The sequence below is a fragment of the Canis lupus genome, chromosome 38 (assembly GCF_003254725.2).
Source record: "Canis lupus dingo isolate Sandy chromosome 38, ASM325472v2, whole genome shotgun sequence".
NCBI lineage: Eukaryota > Metazoa > Chordata > Mammalia > Carnivora > Canidae > Canis > Canis lupus.
Window position 1 is genome coordinate 13342850 of NC_064280.1, and position 19339 is coordinate 13362188.

The 19339-nt window shown below is 36.9% G+C and overlaps 2 protein-coding genes across 10 annotated transcripts in view; one reads left to right on the forward strand and one right to left on the reverse strand.

Moving 5' to 3' along the window:
* The window catches only part of GPATCH2 (G-patch domain containing 2), a 170405-nt gene extending 164321 nt beyond the window's left edge, over positions 1 to 6084 (reverse strand). For all 6 annotated transcript variants that reach the window (XR_003125662.3, XM_049106947.1, XM_025420987.3 and 3 more), the window contains exon 1: positions 5939 to 6084. Coding sequence is in view for 5 of the 6 variants with exons in the window: in XM_049106947.1 (XP_048962904.1) it covers positions 5939 to 5994 (56 nt within the window). In the remaining variant the exon portion in view is untranslated. The remainder of the gene's footprint in view (positions 1 to 5938) is intronic.
* Positions 6085 to 6117: 33 nt separating this feature from the next.
* Positions 6118 to 19339, forward strand: part of SPATA17 (spermatogenesis associated 17) — a 212874-nt gene continuing 199652 nt past the window's right edge. For 3 of the 4 annotated variants that reach the window (XM_025420991.3, XM_025420990.2, XM_025420993.3), the window contains exon 1: positions 6118 to 6472. In XM_025420991.3, the coding sequence (XP_025276776.1) occupies positions 6405 to 6472 (68 nt within the window). In that variant the 5' untranslated portion in view covers positions 6118 to 6404. The remainder of the gene's footprint in view (positions 6473 to 19339) is intronic. The other variant, XM_049106949.1, reaches the window with a different exon arrangement.

Below are 19339 nucleotides of genomic sequence, written 5' to 3' on the forward strand. Positions count from 1 at the left end.
TCTCAAACAGCGGTCAACAAGGTATGGGCAGGCACAGCAGGAGATGAAGCCCAAGGAACCCCACCTCCCAAACTGATCCCCCTAATAACTAACAACTGTCAACAACTATTACTTTTTAAAGACTCTTAGCAATAACCACTATTCGTAGGATAAAATATAGCATAATCTCCTTGCCTAGATACTGATAAAAATAATTACATAGTAAGATGATAGGCATGTGTGTCTACTGAATAAACCCAACAAGTTCATTAGTAAACAAACAAAAATCTTTCTGATAAATAAAAGGTAACTGACTATAGCTGTCAAATACCTAGAAAAGGAAAAAGAAATCAAAGACTCCTTATCACTTAGTACACAGTAAAATTCTCATCTTCATCTCTGTAAAACATGAATTCACTCTTCTACAAAGTTAAGGAACTCCAGCAGTGGAGTGCTAAAATGAAGTTAAATGTTGCCAAATACAACTGCTTAATTGGCTCTTAAAAATTTAAGGATATAATCATTTATGTGTTAGTTTCTATATGATTAAAAACTCAACGTGTACAAAACCAATGTACAAAGAGTACCTAGTCAAGAGCTATGCTGATGAATATATGCTATGACTGATCACAAACTTAAGAAAATAGTCTCAGAATTACATATCTCAATATTCACGTTAGCTTTTGCTTAAGACAGGAAGCGTTGTTTGGTCATAAAGTAAAATCAAAATTAACACGTAACAGTGTAGACCACGACAATGGGTGATTAAACATGCAAAAAGTAAGCCTGAAAGATGCCCCATCAAGGGCTAAATTTCATGACTAATTAATCAAAATATGGTCTGTAAGGATTATTTTAAGTTTGATTAAAATTTCTGCTGCTTATAGGAATTTATAAATTTCCTTCTTTAATGGTAATATATTTGTCAAATAAGTCTTTATCTCAGCCGAGTAACCTATTAAATGATGAATAGAATTATCTCCTTTTATATATCTTAGGGAAGGTAATCTTAGGAAAAACAATAACTCTAACATTAAATGTTAACATTTAAGCTAGTTTAGAAATTCCTTACCTATTTAAACCATTCATCAGAAGTAACATTATCTCTCTTTTTGAAAGAGGTAGCAGGGAGGAACTTATTATGAAACATGTAAAAGCTAATTACAACTTTACATTAACACTAGGCAATGCATATGGTACAGAATTCTCTAGATGGGGGAAAAGGCTGGGAAGAACCTGTAGAGAACATGAGCTTTAAAGTCAAATCTATGAATCTGGAAGCTAAGTTTGACTATATTCATTAGCTAGAGGACCTTATTACTTATCTTCTGATTCTGTTTATTCATCATAAAAAATGGTATACTTTCTACCTTGATGGGATTCTGTGGGATGAGAGTGGTTACTAAAATGTGAGAGCAGTTATTTCATCTTTCAAGAACCTCAATATACAAATAGAGTGGTCAATGAAATATCAAATCATTTTGCTTTTAAGGTAGAACCACATTATGAGTCCTGAGGATATCATAATAAAGGCACAGACCTGATCCTTTCTGTGTTCTTGAACCACTCTGAATCACAAGGAGAGGGGGAATAACAGATATTTGCAAAAATCTTGTATGTGATTTCAAAAAATTCATGTACTCCTTAAAGGTTTTCATAGATCTTAAGAAAAAAAAACCTAAAAAACGCAAAATTAATGCTGTGTATCTTAGTCTACCTTAGTAACACACAAATAAAAGAAAAAATAAACTACAGAAAATCAAGCTTCCAAGTTAAGAGTTCCAAGTTCTCTACCAAACAGAAAAACTCATTTTCCATAATGCTCAACTGACTTGCACTCAACTAGAGGTGCTGATGGTACCTGCTATTTTGTCACTTTTGTTACCACAGGTACACCCAGAAAGCTTTCTTCTTCCTTACTCTAGCACTCTAGCACTTTGGGGGTAAAAAAACAAACAAACAAACAAACAAAACAACAAACAAAAAAAACCATACATGGCTTTAGAAAAAAGTCTAATTCTACTTTCGAAAAAGTGATTTAATAAATCAAGCTCATTTATAATTTAAATTTGAAGAACATTCTTCTGATTTTGACTTCATTTAATGACTTCAAGAATCATTCAAAATTTCTTATACTTCAATCACTTTTGAAATGTAAACTATTGAATAGGAGGTGGCCTAAATGAAATAAAGTCAAAGTCTAAAACAAACACAAATAACTTAGAGTCTAAAAAAAAGAATTCCAATTCTTGTCAACACACATATATTAGAGCATCTGTGGGTGTGCTTCTAATATGTACAAGATGAGTTTCATTCATTGCTCACACATGGGATTTATTGAATATGTAATATTCTGAATCCCTAGAATAAGAATGAAGAAAACTAAATATTATTACAAGTATCCAGCATAACACTTGACACAAAACAGATGTAAAAAAGAAAAAAAAAAAAGATCTGTTGGACAAACCAATGAATGAATGAATAGGAAAAATACAACTTCACTAAAAATTTAGACAATCCAGATTTCAAATTTTCTGCCACATTAACAAGCCAGACACACTTCATTTTTTTTTTAGCTAAGTAAATGTGATGGAAAGGACAAGTTATCAAAGATCATGTAAAGGTTTCCAGCTTGCTGTACAGAAAAATGCTAAGAAGCTCTACTAATATTAATGAGTTATTTGGTCAAAATTACAGTGGCTACTGCTTTGATTCCTCATTGTTGAAACAGAAACTTGATTCAAACATACCTGACAGTATGGAATTGACCTCAAGATAAAAGACAAAAAAAAAAAAAAAAAAGAAAAGGCAGTAATTTAAATGATGCACTTTTCCACTATGCACTTTTAAGACCTGAAAAAAAATCTAAATACTTAAATAGGAATGAAACTAATGAAACTACAGAAAAAAAAAAAATTCAGAATCAATATAGTTTATTTTTAAGGGCTTTTTTTTTTTTTTAAAAAAAAGTAAACCACATAAATTTAAATAGTTTAGTTCAATATATCAATAATTCAGTATTTTCATTATCAAGGACTTAATTGTAAAATTTGTTTAGTTCCACTTTTAAGATCTTAAAAACAAATCAGAAATTGACTTTAAATATAAATCACTAATAAAGTAAAAATAAGTGTTTCTAAATTATAAATGCTTTATCCAATAAATGGATCAAATTTTAAAAGACAGGTTTACATTCTAAGTACCAAAATACTTATGCTTTTTGGCCCCTAATTTCAAAGTTGTATGTGAATGATGAGGCAGGAAAAAGAGATAGACACTCTCAGCTGTATTTGATAAAAATATAATATGAACCACTTATGAGAACTTGCCCAAAAATAAATTCATTTCCTGAGACACACAAAACCAGAGGATTTTTATTATTTAATTATATAAAACTTGTCTTCAGGAGGAATAAATTACAAAATAAAGTATCAGTTCTACTTTTCAGCAAATTGTTAAAAGAGAGGTAAATCATTTACTATTTACGCATTTCGTGCCTAAAACCGTGAAAATTTAACCTCGACATTGGAGAAAAAACTGAAGTCAAGATGAGAGGTAAATATAACAGGAATTCTAGGTCGGTTAACAAATCTGGGCATGTTCTTTCAAGTTTAGATATTCCCATGATATTGAATCATATTCAGACAAATAGGACGTATACCAAGAGGGTTAAGAATTGCTTTTAGATATACTGTAATCATGCTGCAAATAAGGTTTTTGGACTAGTTATTTAAACTATACTTGTTCCTGTTCCACCATTTATAAACGCAAAACCGACAGCACCTGTCTCAAAAGATTTACGTGAGTAATGGGTACATAAAAGCTGGCATGGAGTGATGATTCAGTAGTAGTATCCCTAGTGGCACTGAGATTTCATAACTAGGATAAAACATAACACTCATAGTATGATAAATGTCTGATCAATGAGGGAGAAATAAAATTCCATTGAGAAATAACCCAATAATGGGATGGTTGTGCAGATAAACTAGAAAATCAAGGTTCCACTTTTCTGGAAAGTGTTTATTCTGGCAAATCAGGCATGATTTTAAGACTTTCATTCAGAAACACTGACTAAGCTCTAGGCACTATGTTAGGCTCTGATGCCATAGGAAAGAATGAATTCTATGCGGATAATTGAAAATAGAAGTACTTTATGGTAAGTGAAGGATGGTTTCTCTGTATCACAGAGAGGTACCTAACTAGGCTTTAGGTAGGAGGTGAAAGGGAAAGGAACTGGTACTTTTTAATTAACTAGTCATCTATCCTACAAATCAACATCACTACAGCAAGAGCAGACCAAGAGCACACTTTGACTGGCTCCCTTAACAAGGCATTGATCGAATGGTGAAACATGAAGAAAAGTACCCACTAGATTACTGGAGAGGAAATCCTGGGGTCATGGAAATGTCCCAGATCACGTTTTGTGTGGTGAGTACGCAGTATATACAATCGTCAAAACTAAAAACACTAAACACCTACGAAGGATGTTATGTGATGCTAAGGACATACGACACCATTAAAAAAATATGGCTTGTTCAAAAAAAAAAAAAAAAAAGAAAAAACAAAAAACAAAAAAAGATGCTCCCTGCTTTCTCCCTGGAAAATGAGAGAATTTAAAAGTACGACCAAATGTATCCCCATTATAAAGTGAACTACAGAATGATCTAATCTCATTCACAACATGTGATATTCTTTTAACTTTTTTTTTTATTTTGTCTATTTATTCATGAGAGACACACACAGAGAGAGAGAGAGAGAGAGAGAGAGAGAGAGAGACGCAGAGACACAGGCAGAGGGAGAAGCAGGCTCCATGCAGGGAGCCCGATGCGGGACGCGATCCCAGGACCTCGGGGTCACGCCCTGGGCAGAAGGCAGGCGCTCAACTGCTGAGCCACCCAGGCGTCCCTCTTTTAACTTTTAGGTGATGCAAAGAAAACCTTTGAGATCCCAGACTACTGGAATCCCTCCTGGTCTCATTCACCGCACAACCTAAGAATGGACATACATCCTCCAGCCACAGGTCACCTGTTTTTTGTTGTTGTTGTTTTGTTTTTTGATGCTTTCGCGTTTGAAACCGTCAGCGGGAAATCTACCTGCTTGTTTCACTGCCTGTCCTGTGCATGCTCGGGGCGGGGGGAAAAAACAGGCCTGGCATCACAGAGTTTCCAAACAGAATTCCAAAAACCCAGCTTATGCCTTGGGTATTCTGCAACCCCTGACAGTGTCCTATCCCAGGCCTGTCCTGAAGACAAAGCCGCTCTTTAACCTGTGCAGGCGCTCGGAAAAGTCCAATCAATTATCTCAAAGCGGCACCGGCCCTGGGGTCCTGGAGGCCGTAGCCAAACCCCAAACCGAATCCTGGCATTTATACGTTCTTGGGGGGGGGGGGGCGGGCGGGGGGGGGAGACTCAAGACACATCTCTTTTGAAACAGAATGGAGCAAACAGACGTTCGAGGGGCAGAAACGGGTAGGCCCACTCCCACTCCAAAAAATAAAAAAATAAAAAAGAAAGAAAAAAAAGAGGGTGGGTGATGAGGCCTCTTCCAGTTAACTTCCAAAACTTTAGATTTCTGGGATCAGATCTTCCAAGACACCTGGCCTAATCTAGTAAACCGAAAAAAAGGGAAGTGAGGCATGAAGGCCCTAGAGTAAGAGAAATTCTTCTGTCCCTCTAGCCTCGTCGCCCAATCAGCGAGGAAGTGAGGGCACAGAGGGCACGGAGACCTTTGCTTCCCCCCACGCCGTAGGGTGCAGGAGGCAATCAGCAAGCACGAACTCCTTCGCTAGTCGTTAGCACACACCCCAACGCCTTCCATCCCGGACACGAGTGGGAGCAAGGCCCACGTCAGGGAGCTGCGATCCACGCATCACAACCCCTCCCCCTTCCTCCCCAGGTCCAGCGGCCTCGGGCCATCACTCCCTTCCCTCGTCCCCCACCCCCGGGGCCGCCAGCCTCACCAGCTGTTCCCGGCGGCTGGAGCTCCGATCGGCTGGCGCCCGGCGGCCCCGAACATTAACGACACCCAGGAGCCTGGCCTCGAGGCTCAGGCCCGAGAACAGACCCCAACTACCACGGCACCAGCCCCCTCCAGCAGCACTTCAGCATTTTGAGCGGAGCTTCCGGAAGCCGACGGGAGGCGGAAACCGGAAGTCCGGCGCGACCATTACCTGCCCCCCCCCGCCCCGAGCCTGCCTCCCTGGCCCCCCCTCCGCTTTAACTCACAGAAAACTGAGAGCTTTCCGCTACGCAGAAATGTTCTTAGGTTTCGCCCTCGTGTCCTGCACGCTGGAAACGGGGTGGGGAATAAAAGTGGCGAAAGCGAGTAGTGGAACGCCACCCCCCCCCGGGACGAGGTTTGTGGTTCAGTCCGGTTGCCGTGGAGACGGAGAGTAACAGCCGGCCCCGCCGCGCGCCCCCGCGGCCATGGCCACGCTGGCTCGGCTGCAAGCTCGGGCGACGTTCTTGGCGCATCAGTACTACTTCAGGAGCAGGTAAGGCGTCCGCGGGGTACAGCGTGGAGGGCTGTCTGCGCCCCAGCCAGGGGTTCCTCAGCGGGAGAACAAAGTTCCGGAATCAGGAAGCACCCCCCGCTTCTCCCCTGCGCTTGTGGGACTCCAACATAATTGCAAGTTTAAAAGTAGGGTTACAGGGATCCCCGGGTGGCTCAGCGCTTGAGCACCTGCCTTTGGCCCCGGGGTGTGATCCTGGAGACCTGGGATCGAGTCCCGCACCGGGCTGCCTGCTTGAAGCCTGCATCTGCCTCTGCCTCTGCCTCTGCCTGTGTCTCTCATGAATAAATAAATAAAATCTTAAAAAAAAAAAAAAAAGTTTAGTATAACAAAAAGAGGTTGTGTAAAGTATAAACAAACAAGGCTAGAGAAATAAGTAGGGATCCCTGGGGGTGGCTCAGCGATTGGGCACCTGCCTTGGGCCCGGGGCGTGACCCTGGTGTCCTGGGATCGAGTCCCGCATCTGGCTCCCTGCGTGGAGCCTGCATCTCCCTCTGCCTCTGCCGTGTCTCTCAGGAATAATCTTAAAAAAAAAAAAAAAAGTTTAGTATAACAAAAAGAGGTTGTGTAAAGTATAAGCAAACAAGTAGATAAATAAGTAGGGATCCCTGGGGGTGGCTCAGCGGTTGAGCCCCTGCCTTTGGCTCAGGGCCTGACCCAGTGTCCCGGGATCGAGGAGCCTGCTTCTCCCTCCCTCTGCCTGTGTCTCTGACTCTCTCTTTGTGTCTCTCATGAATAAATAAATAAAATATTTTTAAAAAGTAGGGTTACCCTAGGTGGGTGGGGAGGAGTCATAGATGAGAGTGTAGGGTGAGGGGGAGACATAGTTATCGGTGGAGATGATTTAAGAAACAGCCCCCCTCTAGATAAAATCGTACATTTTCTTTGACATCATCACTCCAGTTTGAGGAAACCAATGTCTCCCCTGTTGGAAGTTTTAATAGCCTGACTGGGGTTCACCCCCGGGCTCTCTAGGTGGACGAGCTTAGTGTGTGTGTGTGTGTGTGTGTGTGTGTGTGTGTGTGTGTCTCCCACCTCCCAGGGGACTTGAGCCCCCATTGTTTCACCAATACCATTGAACTCAACTGTTCTATGACTCATTTGTCTGACAAAGTGACAGAATCTTCAACTGTTCGGGCAAGATAATCAGCATCCACATGTTAACCCCTAGAAGAGGAGTAACACAGACTCTAGTCGCCTTATCCACCCCGCTACACCCAAACTTCTCCCTCTGTAAGAGTTTTATTTTGACCATGGCTTTCTGGAAGCAAGGCCTGGGGGGATTTTCCAACAGAAGAGAACCTGCAAAAGAGTGAATTAGACAACGGTGGACTAAGGTGAGATGGCCGGCCAAGGGAAGAAATAAGACAGGATTGTGCTGAGCTGTTCTTAGTCTAACATTCATCTTCCCTACTACATTCTTCTAGCATGCGTGCCTCTTACAGTACTTACCACAATTCAGTTTTACATTCTGCTTGGAGATATCGATGGTGCCTCTTAAACTAGAAGTGGGGAGAATCTGTTTTTTTTTTTTTTTTTTGCTTGTCATTTAGGTCTCTAGCATCTATCATAGTTCCTCATACATGATAGATGCATAATAATTTTTTGTCTGGTAGCTCCATGAATGAGTCTTTGAATCAATCATTAGCCCTGGTTTAAGTAAATGTACTAAAATTAAAATTGCTAGATATAGAAATTATTATCTGTGTATGTATGACTAATTACAGATAAATACATTACCCATTTATCGAGCATTTATTGGAAGAACACGTCCTATGTTCAAGACATACCTATATAAAGAAGTAAGCTGCATCCCTCCTTATGTTCACGGCCTAATATGGAATACAGGCATTTAAAAAGTAATTACAATAGAATAAGGATGAACAGGAAGTGAAACAAATAACATTTCTTAAGCAGTGATTATATGCTAGGATTTGTATTAGGAACATAAATACCCCATTTGGTTTTCACAATGTTACAAGTTAATGTTTTAATCTCTATTTTTTAGAGCTCAAGAACACTGTTCTAGAAAAGGCTGGTGAACTGCCATAGAAATGCAAATAGACGTAATTTTTTTTTTCCTACAGATTACGGTATCAAATTTTGTTCCCATCTCCTGGCTTTTGACAATGGGTACATTTCCCCAAAATTGGAGGTTACTTGGAGCGAAGACTAGACCTATGAAAAGACCATGATGAGAATAGGCTGGCATTCCTTCCATTTCTTTTACTATTAGTATTAATATTTTCAATATAAAAGGAAGTCTCTAAAGATCATGAAAGAGTCAAAATTACAAAGTTTGCCTAGTTAAAACAATAATAACAAAAACGTATTGATCTTTGGGGACAAAAATCATACAAAATATTAATATGAAACAAGTCAACAGTTTCTTTATGAAATCATTGTCATTTCCTATGTGTTATTGTCTGGATCAGATCTTTGTAAACTATAATGTACATTAGAATCACTTCAAGATGTTGTTATAAATACAGATTCTGTTTCAGTGGGTCTCAGTTATGGCAAGAGAATCTGTATTTCTCATAAGAGTTCCCGTGAAGGCCCATTTTGCAGGAAAAAATGGGAGACTGTAGAAAAGGAACTATGTATGGGTCTATCATTTAACTCTCAAACATCCTTAAAAATTATATATATTTATTCCCTCTTTGCATGAGGGAAGGAAAATGAGATTCCTGTAGAGAAAATTTACAAGCCATTCAAAGTAATGTTAGTTTTATGGAAGGAGATTAAGCCAAGAAACCAGAACAGGTGGCTACTGTCAAGTTAGAATTAATGGTTTACACACGTGCAAACTTTAATAAAAATGTAGTGAGAAGTTTTACAGAAATACGAGGGAAAAGAGTTACTGTAACCAATTTTTAAAAAAATATATTTTATTTATTTTTTCATGAGAGATACATGGAGAGAGGCAGAGACACAGGCAGAGAGAGAAGCAGGCTCCTTGTGAGGAGCCTGATGTGGGACTTGATCCCAGGACCCCGGGACCACGACCTGATCCAAAGGCAGATGCTCAACCACTGACCCACCTAAATGCCCTGTAACCAATTTTTGAAAAATAAATATTTTCAGTTAAAAAATATAATAAATGAATTTAAAAATAGAATAGTCACTACTAAATGTAAATGTTTTAGGAAAGCAACATAGAGGACATATCCAGGGGATTTAATATGTGAACGATAGTCATTGAAGAATTTGGGAATGGGATTGAGAAAATAAATAATAAAGAAATAACTGAAGAAAACATTCCTAAACTGAAGAAAGAATATGGCTTTGAATGGAAAGGACTCTGAGTACCAGACAAGATGTTATTTTAAGCCCTACTTATATATTTTCTGGCAAAATTTCGAGGATACAGAAAAATTTTTCCAAGCTCCTAATCTAAGACAGAAAAGAAAAAAAGTTATTTGCCAAGGTAGAGAGAAGCATTGAATGACTCATATGCAACACAAGGGACCTAGAAGATAAAAGGACAATAATTACTGGTTATTCAAGGCAATATCTGAAAACTTAGACTGAGCGAAGTTCTTACTCATTTTTTTTTTTTTTTTTGATGAAAGAATGACATTTCAGTTGTATAAAGACTCAGAGTTATGTCATCATATACTCTATTGAGGAAATGTACTCAAGGAGGCACTCTCTGAAATCAGGTGAGAATTAATTTGGAATGAAAATCTCAAGACAGGGGAAGAGGAGCAAAAGAAATAATAGAAACAATAATGAACAATTATGCTTGTAGTATTTATAGTTAAATCTAGATGCACACTGTTACTGAAATTTATGAGATACCCTAATTCTATGCAATTAAAAGAATCTAATAGGCACTTGCAGTTTACTTCTGAGACATCTCCTTGTACAAGTTCAAAAATTCATTAGTACATTTTCCACCTCCCAAGTGGTTATAGGCAACAGTCTTGCTAATTGTCTCACTAATATATAAGGCAGCTCATTCTTTATCCAACGTGTAATATCACTTCCCTCCCCACTCTTCCAGCCAATGTGATAATACTCTAGAGGCCAGTATCTTTAATGACCTTAGAATTCCCCACAGTCTCTCCTCTATCACCCAGTCCCAAAGACAATGCCATATATTTAAAGTTTATAGTACTGCTTGCCATAGTAACTTTCAATTTTTAAAGTTTTATGTAGCCAAAGTTGTCTATTTTTTGGCTTTGAGAATTTTACCTCTCGCAGAATGATCTTCCTCAACCCATGGTTATAAGTCTTTTTTTTTAAGTGATGAGGCCTCTTTTTTTTTAAGATTTTATTTATTTATTCATGAGAGACACACACACACAGAGAGAGAGAGAGAGAGAGAGAGAGAGACAGAGAGACAGAGACACAGGGGCAGAGGGAGAAGCGGGCTTCCTGCAGGGAGCCCGACCTGGGACTCCATCCCAGGTCTCCAGGATCACAACCTGGGCTGAAGGCGGTGCTAAGCTGCTGAGCCACCCAGGCTGCCCTATTTTAAAAGTTTTATTACATTTTTCTTCACTCTTGAATTGTGTTTCTGTGCATATATCGTATGAGAGAAAGGCTTACCCCTCAGTGTAGACATTGTCTCAAACCCTTAATTGAACATTCCACACGTTCTTTACTGGCTTTAAATATTGTTAAAGTTTAAGTTGTAAAAAGAAGTAAAATTGGCTTTATTCACCAACAATATGATTGTGTATATAGAAAACTAAGCTACTTACCAAAAAGATCTAGAAATAAGTGAATTTAGCAAAGCTATAGGACACAATACCCAATACACAAAAATCAATTGTCTTTTTATGTAATAGCAATGAGCAATTGTAATTTAAAACTACAAAAACATTTCAGTTTATAATAGCATCAAATGCATGTCACTTTATCTTTTGACCTTGTAGATATCTTGTAGAATATTTTGTATACACAATTGGTGCACAAAAGTATTTTACGTACAGGATTATGTATAAAGGCATTCATTCAAACATTATTTCTAATAGGAAAAAAAACCCCGAAAGTAACTTGTATATATTTGTAACTAATCTATACTTAATAAATTAAGGCATATGTGCATAATGGAATATTAAGTAGCAATTTAAAAATGAAAAATTTTATACATAATGATGTAAAAAATCCCTGAGACAAATTAAGGTTATAAAAAAGGTCAAGGAAAATATATAATACATGAAGTATGAAATTTTTATGTATACATTCAGAGAAAGACAGTATCTGAAATCATATATAACAAACTGTTAACAGAGATTAGATTTTGAGAATTGGAGGATAAAGAAGGTTGAAATAGTATCTTAATTTTTTTCTCTAGAATTTTCTGTGTGGCTTAAAATTATATGTTAAGCATTATTCATTTATTGTTTATAAAATAGTGAATAAATAGGACAAAATGTTCTAGGACAAAAATTTTATTTTGGAAACATAAAATTAAAGATAAAATAAGTGGCCATGAAGATGTAACTGGTACGAAACTTGGCTTGCCTCCATGAGAAATTAGAAAACTGAACAGAGAATGTGTGGAAAATCATTCTCACAACAGACAATGTAGGATTATGATCTCTTAGAGAAAGAAGACAAGTGAGATTATCTAGACAATTACTCTAGCTTTATGACTGGCAGTAATTTCTGAACAAAATTCAAACTCAATAGCATAGCATTCATATTGTTCAGCATCTATTCCTAAATTAGTAGTAAGAGAAAAATGTAGTAAACTGTGACCTATAACCTGGAGGAAAAAAATCAATTAATACAAAAGTTATAGAATTAGCCTATAAGGAGTTTTAAATAGCTTTCAAAACATGTTTAAGGACTTAAAGGAAAATATAAGCATAATGCGGAGTTAAATGGAAATAAAAAGAAGCAGATGAAACTTTTAGAGATAAAAATAACAGATGGTCTGAAACAAACAAACAAAACAATCAGATGGACTTAATATCAGATTAAAATCCTGCAAATAAAACATCAGTGAACTTGAAGACCTTCCAAATACATATTGTTGGGTAGTGATCTATAGAAGTTAATTAGATCAAATTGATAAGTGTTGTTCAGGTTTTCTATATTATTATTGATTTCTTGTACAGTTAGTTGTCCTATCAATTATTCAGAGAGGCATGTTGAAATATCCAACTGTTATGAATTTGTTCTTCTTTTAGTTTTGTCAGGTTTTGCTTTACATATTTTGAAGCACTATTATTAAGTGCATACGCATTTAGGATTATTATATTTTCTTAATAAATCAATTTCTTTATCATTAAAAATGTCCTTATGGATGTTAATTTTCCTATCTTAAGTCTACTTTAAATATCAAAATTATTTTAAACTCTTAAAAGTATTTGAATAAAATAGTTTTGGGATGCCATTCTTTTGTGTGCATATACTGCATACACTTATATATATATACACGTATATATTTAAAAATACTGAAATAAGGATGCCTGGATGGCTCGGCAGTTGAGCGTCTGCCTTTGGCTCAGGTCCTGATTCCAGGATCCGGAATTGAGTTCCGCATTGGGCTCCTTATGGGGAGCCTGCTTCTCCCTCTGCCTATGTCTCTGCCTCTCTCTCTCTCTCTCTCTCTCATGAATAAATAAATAAAATCTTAAAAATTAAAATGCCGAAATAATCTGAAACTTACTAACGCTGCAATACAGTACAGAGGGTTTTTCCCCCCTACAAATCATATGAGGATAAGTTTCAACCTGTTGGACTATTGCCCTCCCAAACTATTTTCACTTAAGGACATTGTATAACCACAATTCCACCATCAAAATCAAGAAATTAACATTGATACATTTTTACCATCTAATCTTCAGACTCCATTCAAGCTTTGCCAGTTGCTTCATTAATGTTCTTTATCCTATGTATCTTATCTCTCTAGTTATCTTTAATATGGAACATTTTCTCAGTCTTTCTTTGATTTTCATAACCTTGTTACTTTTGAAGATCACAAATCAGTTATTTTGTAAGATTTCACTTGATTTGGGTTTGATTTTTTTTCTTCTTGATTAAATTCAGGTTATGTATCTTTGCAGCAGTATCACAGAAGTGATCCTCTAATTTTTTTATTGCATCCTACCAGATAATGTATACTTTTGATTTGTCCCATTACCGATGGTATTCATTTAGATCAGTGACTAAGATCATTTCTGCTGGGTTTCTCTACTGTAATGTTCTCTTTTTTCCCCCTTTGTAATTAGTATATATTGCTAAAAAGCAAGTGATTTGAAACTGTGTATGTATTCTGTTCCTCGTAAAACTTTGAATTTATGCATACTATTATGGACTCATAGGTTCCTATTCAGTGGGTTAGCATTACTTCTTTTACTTATGTTCATGCTAGCATTGTTCTAGATTTGTCCAATAGAAGCCACTAGAAGCTTTTCTTTGTGTCCTGATCATTGTAATATTTTCTTGCTTTCTGACACCCACACAAAATGTTCCAGGCTCATCTCTTTTCTTTTCTCGGCCCAATTCTGAAGTCATCCATTTCTTCATGGAGTCCCCCCCCCTTTTTTTTTTTTAAGATTTTATTTATTAAAAAAAAAAAAAAAAAAAAAAAAAAAAAAAAAAGATTTTATTTATTTATTCATGAGAGACACAGAGAGGCAGAGACACAGGCAGAGGGAGAAACAGGCCCCATGCAAGGAGCCCAATGTGGGACTCGATCCGGGTCTCCAGGATCATGCCCTGGGCTGAAAGTGGCGCTAAACCGCTGAGCCACCCGCGCTGCCCTCTTCAGGGAGTCCGTGCTGCTTTTAGTGGATGGATGCCTATTCCATTGAGTGTTGTTACTCTGAGGCTCTCTCAAGTGGACAGAGCTAGAAAATATATGTATGTATGCATTTGCATGCGGTTTACATCTGTACTTTATCCATCCACCCACCCATGTATATATTGAAATCTGTGAGTTTAGATTGGCAATTCTATTTCAAATCCAGCAACACAGAATTCACTCTACTTTATCTCCCTTTCTTTGCTAACACTGAGAAACCTGGCTCTCATTATCCTTAATATACTCACTTATTGATGTCTCCTTCTGCATGTAACCAGACTCTGTCACCATTTCTGCCCTCTTTTTTATGGTTATCCTTTTCATGCAGTGCGGGCCCTACCTCTCCATGCCAAATTATCACCTGTTCACCAACTTGGATACTCTTTCCATCATTTGTGGGTTCTTATTCCCTGTTTTGCTGCCCGTCCTTGTGGAACCTTTCCTCACCTTTCCTTGACACGCAGAGTTAGGCCTTCTCTTCATGGGAACACTGTCCTTAGATTGTGACAACCTACCCCAGAGCGCCCCTATGTGTGATCCCATCTTGGCCTACACAGGCCTCACTGAGCCACTGTGGCTGCCCATCCCCCAACATCCCCATCCCCTCCAGTACAGGATCCTGGTTTCCTTGCCCACTGCCAATTTCTTTAGGACTTAATTGTTCAGGAAAGGAAGAGAAGGTAGAAGGAAGATGCAGAAAAATAAATTATAAAACATTTTGTAAATACATTGTAAATCTGCATGTTAAGTCCTACTTTGTGACCTAATACATATGTATTTATAACTCATTATTCATTGAGCTGTGAAATAATAATAATAATGAGGACTATTAATGAAAGCAAAACGTGGCTTCTAGATTTGAAAATGTAGTTCTATTTTTCAACAAGTCGTTATTGACCTCTTATTAGGCACATGAGTGATAATTAAAACACAAAGTATAGATTAAACAGTTTCTGCCTTTAAGAAGCATGACATCCTTAAGACCTAATAGTGAAGTGATATGCAAAAATTATTTTATACATTGATATATTTTGTAATACAGGGCAGCTAATATTGTAATTTTATTCCTAGTATCTACAATAGTTAAAAGTTATATGATAATGAGAAAGAGATGACTGGGTTTTTGATCTACTTTTTATTCAATAGCTAGTACACACATAGGTCAGACTAAACACAGTATGTTGATGTGTAAAATGTATTTTTTGCACATTAGTGGAAAGATATTTAACTACACAGTTTTTTCATTTTCTATTTATTGACAATTAATTTCCAGCCACTAATGATACACATGAGTATAGTGTTATCTAGGGTTATAGTACTTATTTCTAGTTGATGATGAAGTGACTGGAAACTTCCAGCTTTTTTGAGTGTTTTATTACATTCCTGGTAATACTTTTGGTCTTTCATCATTATTAATTCATTTAGTATTCATTGTGATAATACTGATCATAATAAATTTATTTCAAATTCATGTAGATGTCATATTTTATTCACTGCTATAGGATTTCATTGTAATTTGGAACTAATTAATATACCATTAAAATAAAGTGTTACCCACATTTTTCATTTTAAACATAAAAAGTCTAGCAGTTCATGACATATTGTATGAGTATTCAGCATCCCAGTGGTAACCCAAGTCTCTGTAAATTTCATTTTTCAGCAGTTAAAAAAAGGGCAACAGAGAAATGTGTATGGAAGTGGAATTACAGCATATAAATTAAAACTTAGAAGTAAGTTAACTACTAGTTATTCCAAAAATATTTCCCTTTAATTAAGATGTGTAGTTCTTATTAGTATGATGTATCTGTGTTTATATTTATATACATTGGTGTTCTTAACTCCAATAAAAGATCATTTAATCTTCTTTTTGACTGTATTACATGTTAGTGTTATTATCAGGAGAGATGAGAAAACAAAGTCAAAACAGATAATTTGATTGCTTATTCTGCATTTCTAATGACAATAATAAGTGACATGTAGGTTCAAGCTATACATTAGTTTAAAAGTATTAGGTGTATCTGCATATCTTATTCAGATATTTTTTTCTCCCTTTTTTCTGAGACTTTATTTATTAGAGAGAGAGAGAAAGAGAGAGAAAGAGGGTATGAGCAGGGGGAGGGGTAGAGGGAGAAGCAGACTCCCCACTGAGCAGTGAGCCTAATGCAGGGCTCAATCCCAGGTCCCTGGGATCATGACCTGAGCCCAAGGCAGATGCTTAACCAATTGATCCACCCAGGTGCCCTTCTCCCTGTTTTGAAAGGTAGTCACTTGATTGTTGATGGGGTAGGAAAGACCAGCGTTTTCAGTAATTTAAATAGATTATATTAAAACGAAGGAAAACATATATGATCATATGTTCATGGTAAAAAAAAGGGTTAAATACCCACAAGAAACTGTTTTATCTCATTATTATGGATTTCACTTCATATCAGCCTTATTAAATAAAATTATTCATTCCTTCTTCAAGCACTATCATCTGTGAATTGCCTGCTCTACTGGACATTTTGTTACTGTATCTTTTCTATTTTTGCCATAATGACATTTTATATCTTGCACCATCATATCTTCTTATTGGCTAGGATAAGATTTTAAAAGAAAAATGAAAGAGTCCCTCTAACCCTGCAACTCCTGGAAACATTGACCTTGTCTTCATAACTTCTTTACACCATTTGGAACTACTCCATTCTTCCTGGTACCTTACCATTAACTTCTATCACACTGCAAAATACTATCTTTTATAATTGGGCCTTCTTTTTTCTTTCCTTATTTAAATCCTAAAATCTTGTTACTTTTTTCATTTATATCAATGAAAATTTTCTGTATGTATTTAAAGGCTGAATTATCTCCTACCAGCAATATTATGAGTTTCTATTGCACTACATTCTCACCAATACCTGGTATATCCGAAATTTTTTTTTGTTTTTGCTATCTTTTGATTTTGATATATTTTCACATCGTAGTCTCAGCTTTTCTTACTTAGGAGATTTTCTTATTTAAGGAGATGAGTGCTCTTTTGTGCCACAAGATTTTAATATTATATTTGAAAATGGCTTACATGCACTCTTCTTTTTACCCTTTTCCCCTTTCTTTCTCCTCCTCCTCCTTTTACTTCCCTTTCATCTCCTCTTTTTAATCTTTCTAGTCTTCTCCTTTAGGTGCAGTGATGGGTAAAAATCCAACTTTCGGAGCCAGACTATCTAGAATCAAATTTCAGCTGTGACATTTGTTAAGATGTGACCTTGGACAAATCCCTACACCTCTGTCTCCCTTAGTATATTCCTCTGTCAAATGGGGATAAGATTTTAACGTTGTGAGTAGGTGTAGTGAGGGAAGCTTGCGAGTGGCAGTTTTCATAGGGATTACATGTCTGTAATATGCATGCCATTCCCCAAGAGAAAGCAGCTTTGGTAAGACAAAAACTGTTAGGAAAAACAGTTTTTGTTAATGGTTAAAAAAGAAAAAAAAGGGGGGTTACTTCTGGAGCCCCTGGGAATGCATGTGGGACAGAATGGATAATATTACTGATTTGCGGATTTTAAAGTTTAGTAGAAAGACGTCATCAGGGCAGCCCAGGTGGCTCAGCGGTTTAGTGCCACCTTCAGCCCAGGGCCTGATCCTGGAGACCTGGGATCGAGTCCCGCGTCAGACTTACTGTGTGGAGCCTGCTTCTCCTTCTGCCTGTGTATCTGTCTCTGTCTCTCTCTTTCTGTGTGTCTCAAATAAATAAAATCTTAAAAAAAGAAAGAAAGAAAGACGTCATCAAACAATCATTTTGCAGGACTCTGTTAAATATTGTGAAGAGCTATGAGGTTTACAATGGAAAGGCCTAAAGTGGTCTGGGGCGTCAGGGGAGGCTCAGGGTGAAAGACTTCAAGCCGTTCTTTCTACCATGTGGAGCACAATCATTGGAACTGAGAATACAATTTATATATGTCTCTGCTATAATTCTGTACATGTAGTACAAATATACAATAATAATCGAACTTGCTTTTATTCCTGATTGTCTTGAGTTGTCCTCTTAACCTTACTGATTTGTGTGAATTCTCTCCACTATTCTTTTTCACATCTGGGTCACTGACTGATGCATGATTTTTGTTTTTCTTTTTGCTTTTGCAAGTCCTTTAGAGTCAGGCTTTCTAGGTAACTTTCTTTCTTGCTTATTTAGAACTATAAACCATCCACTTGTTTCTCAGCTATTTGCCATCAACAGCTTAACTGCTCATCTTATTTTCTTTCTCTTAGCCAACTCCATAGTATTGTCTAAGAATTTTATTGTTGGAAGGTTTTTTTCCCCCTTCTGTTTTTGTTCTAAATATAAGTGTAATGAAATCTATATGTTTAATCTAGCATATGACAATGAAAAAATAACCTGTTCAAGGAAACACTATTTTGAGAAATTAAAAAAAAAATGAAGAAATAAATGACTAGCCACTCTTTATTCATTCAGCAACCATAAAATGCTAATTAGGTGCCAACCAGCATTCTAGGAAAGAAATTACTTTGTGGTGCACAGTATGCCTTAAACAGTATCACTGTTTCTACTAGGGATGGAGAGGGAGAGTTGTAATGACTGGTAAAATTAAGATAGAGATCTGTCTTGACTAAACCTTTTTTTTGTTTGTTTGTTTGTTTGTTTGTTTGTTTGTTTTTGCTGTCAGTAAAATCTAACAACTGAACTTCTTGTCTTTTTTATAAGCCCTTTGGCCCTGCCCCTGCTTTAACTTAAATTCTGAGAATTAACTTAAATTCTGAGAATTCTATCTAGAATAGGCATTCTGTGATGGATTCATTTTACTTAGAGGCAGTTCATTTAACTGATGCATTGAGGGAAATATGCAAGCATTTTAATCTTGCATGATATGTGTAGTGTCATTCAAATAGGAAATTCAAGTAATCACATTTTTAAAGTAATGAAAAAATACACATTATTTTCTTACAAAAATCACTGGTAAATTAATTAGTTTCAAAATAGGTGATTATAAAAATAAAAAAAAATGGGATCCCTGGGTGGCGCAGCGGTTTGGCGCCTGCCTTTGGCCCGCGGCGCGATCCTGGAGACCCGGGATCGAATCCCACGTCGC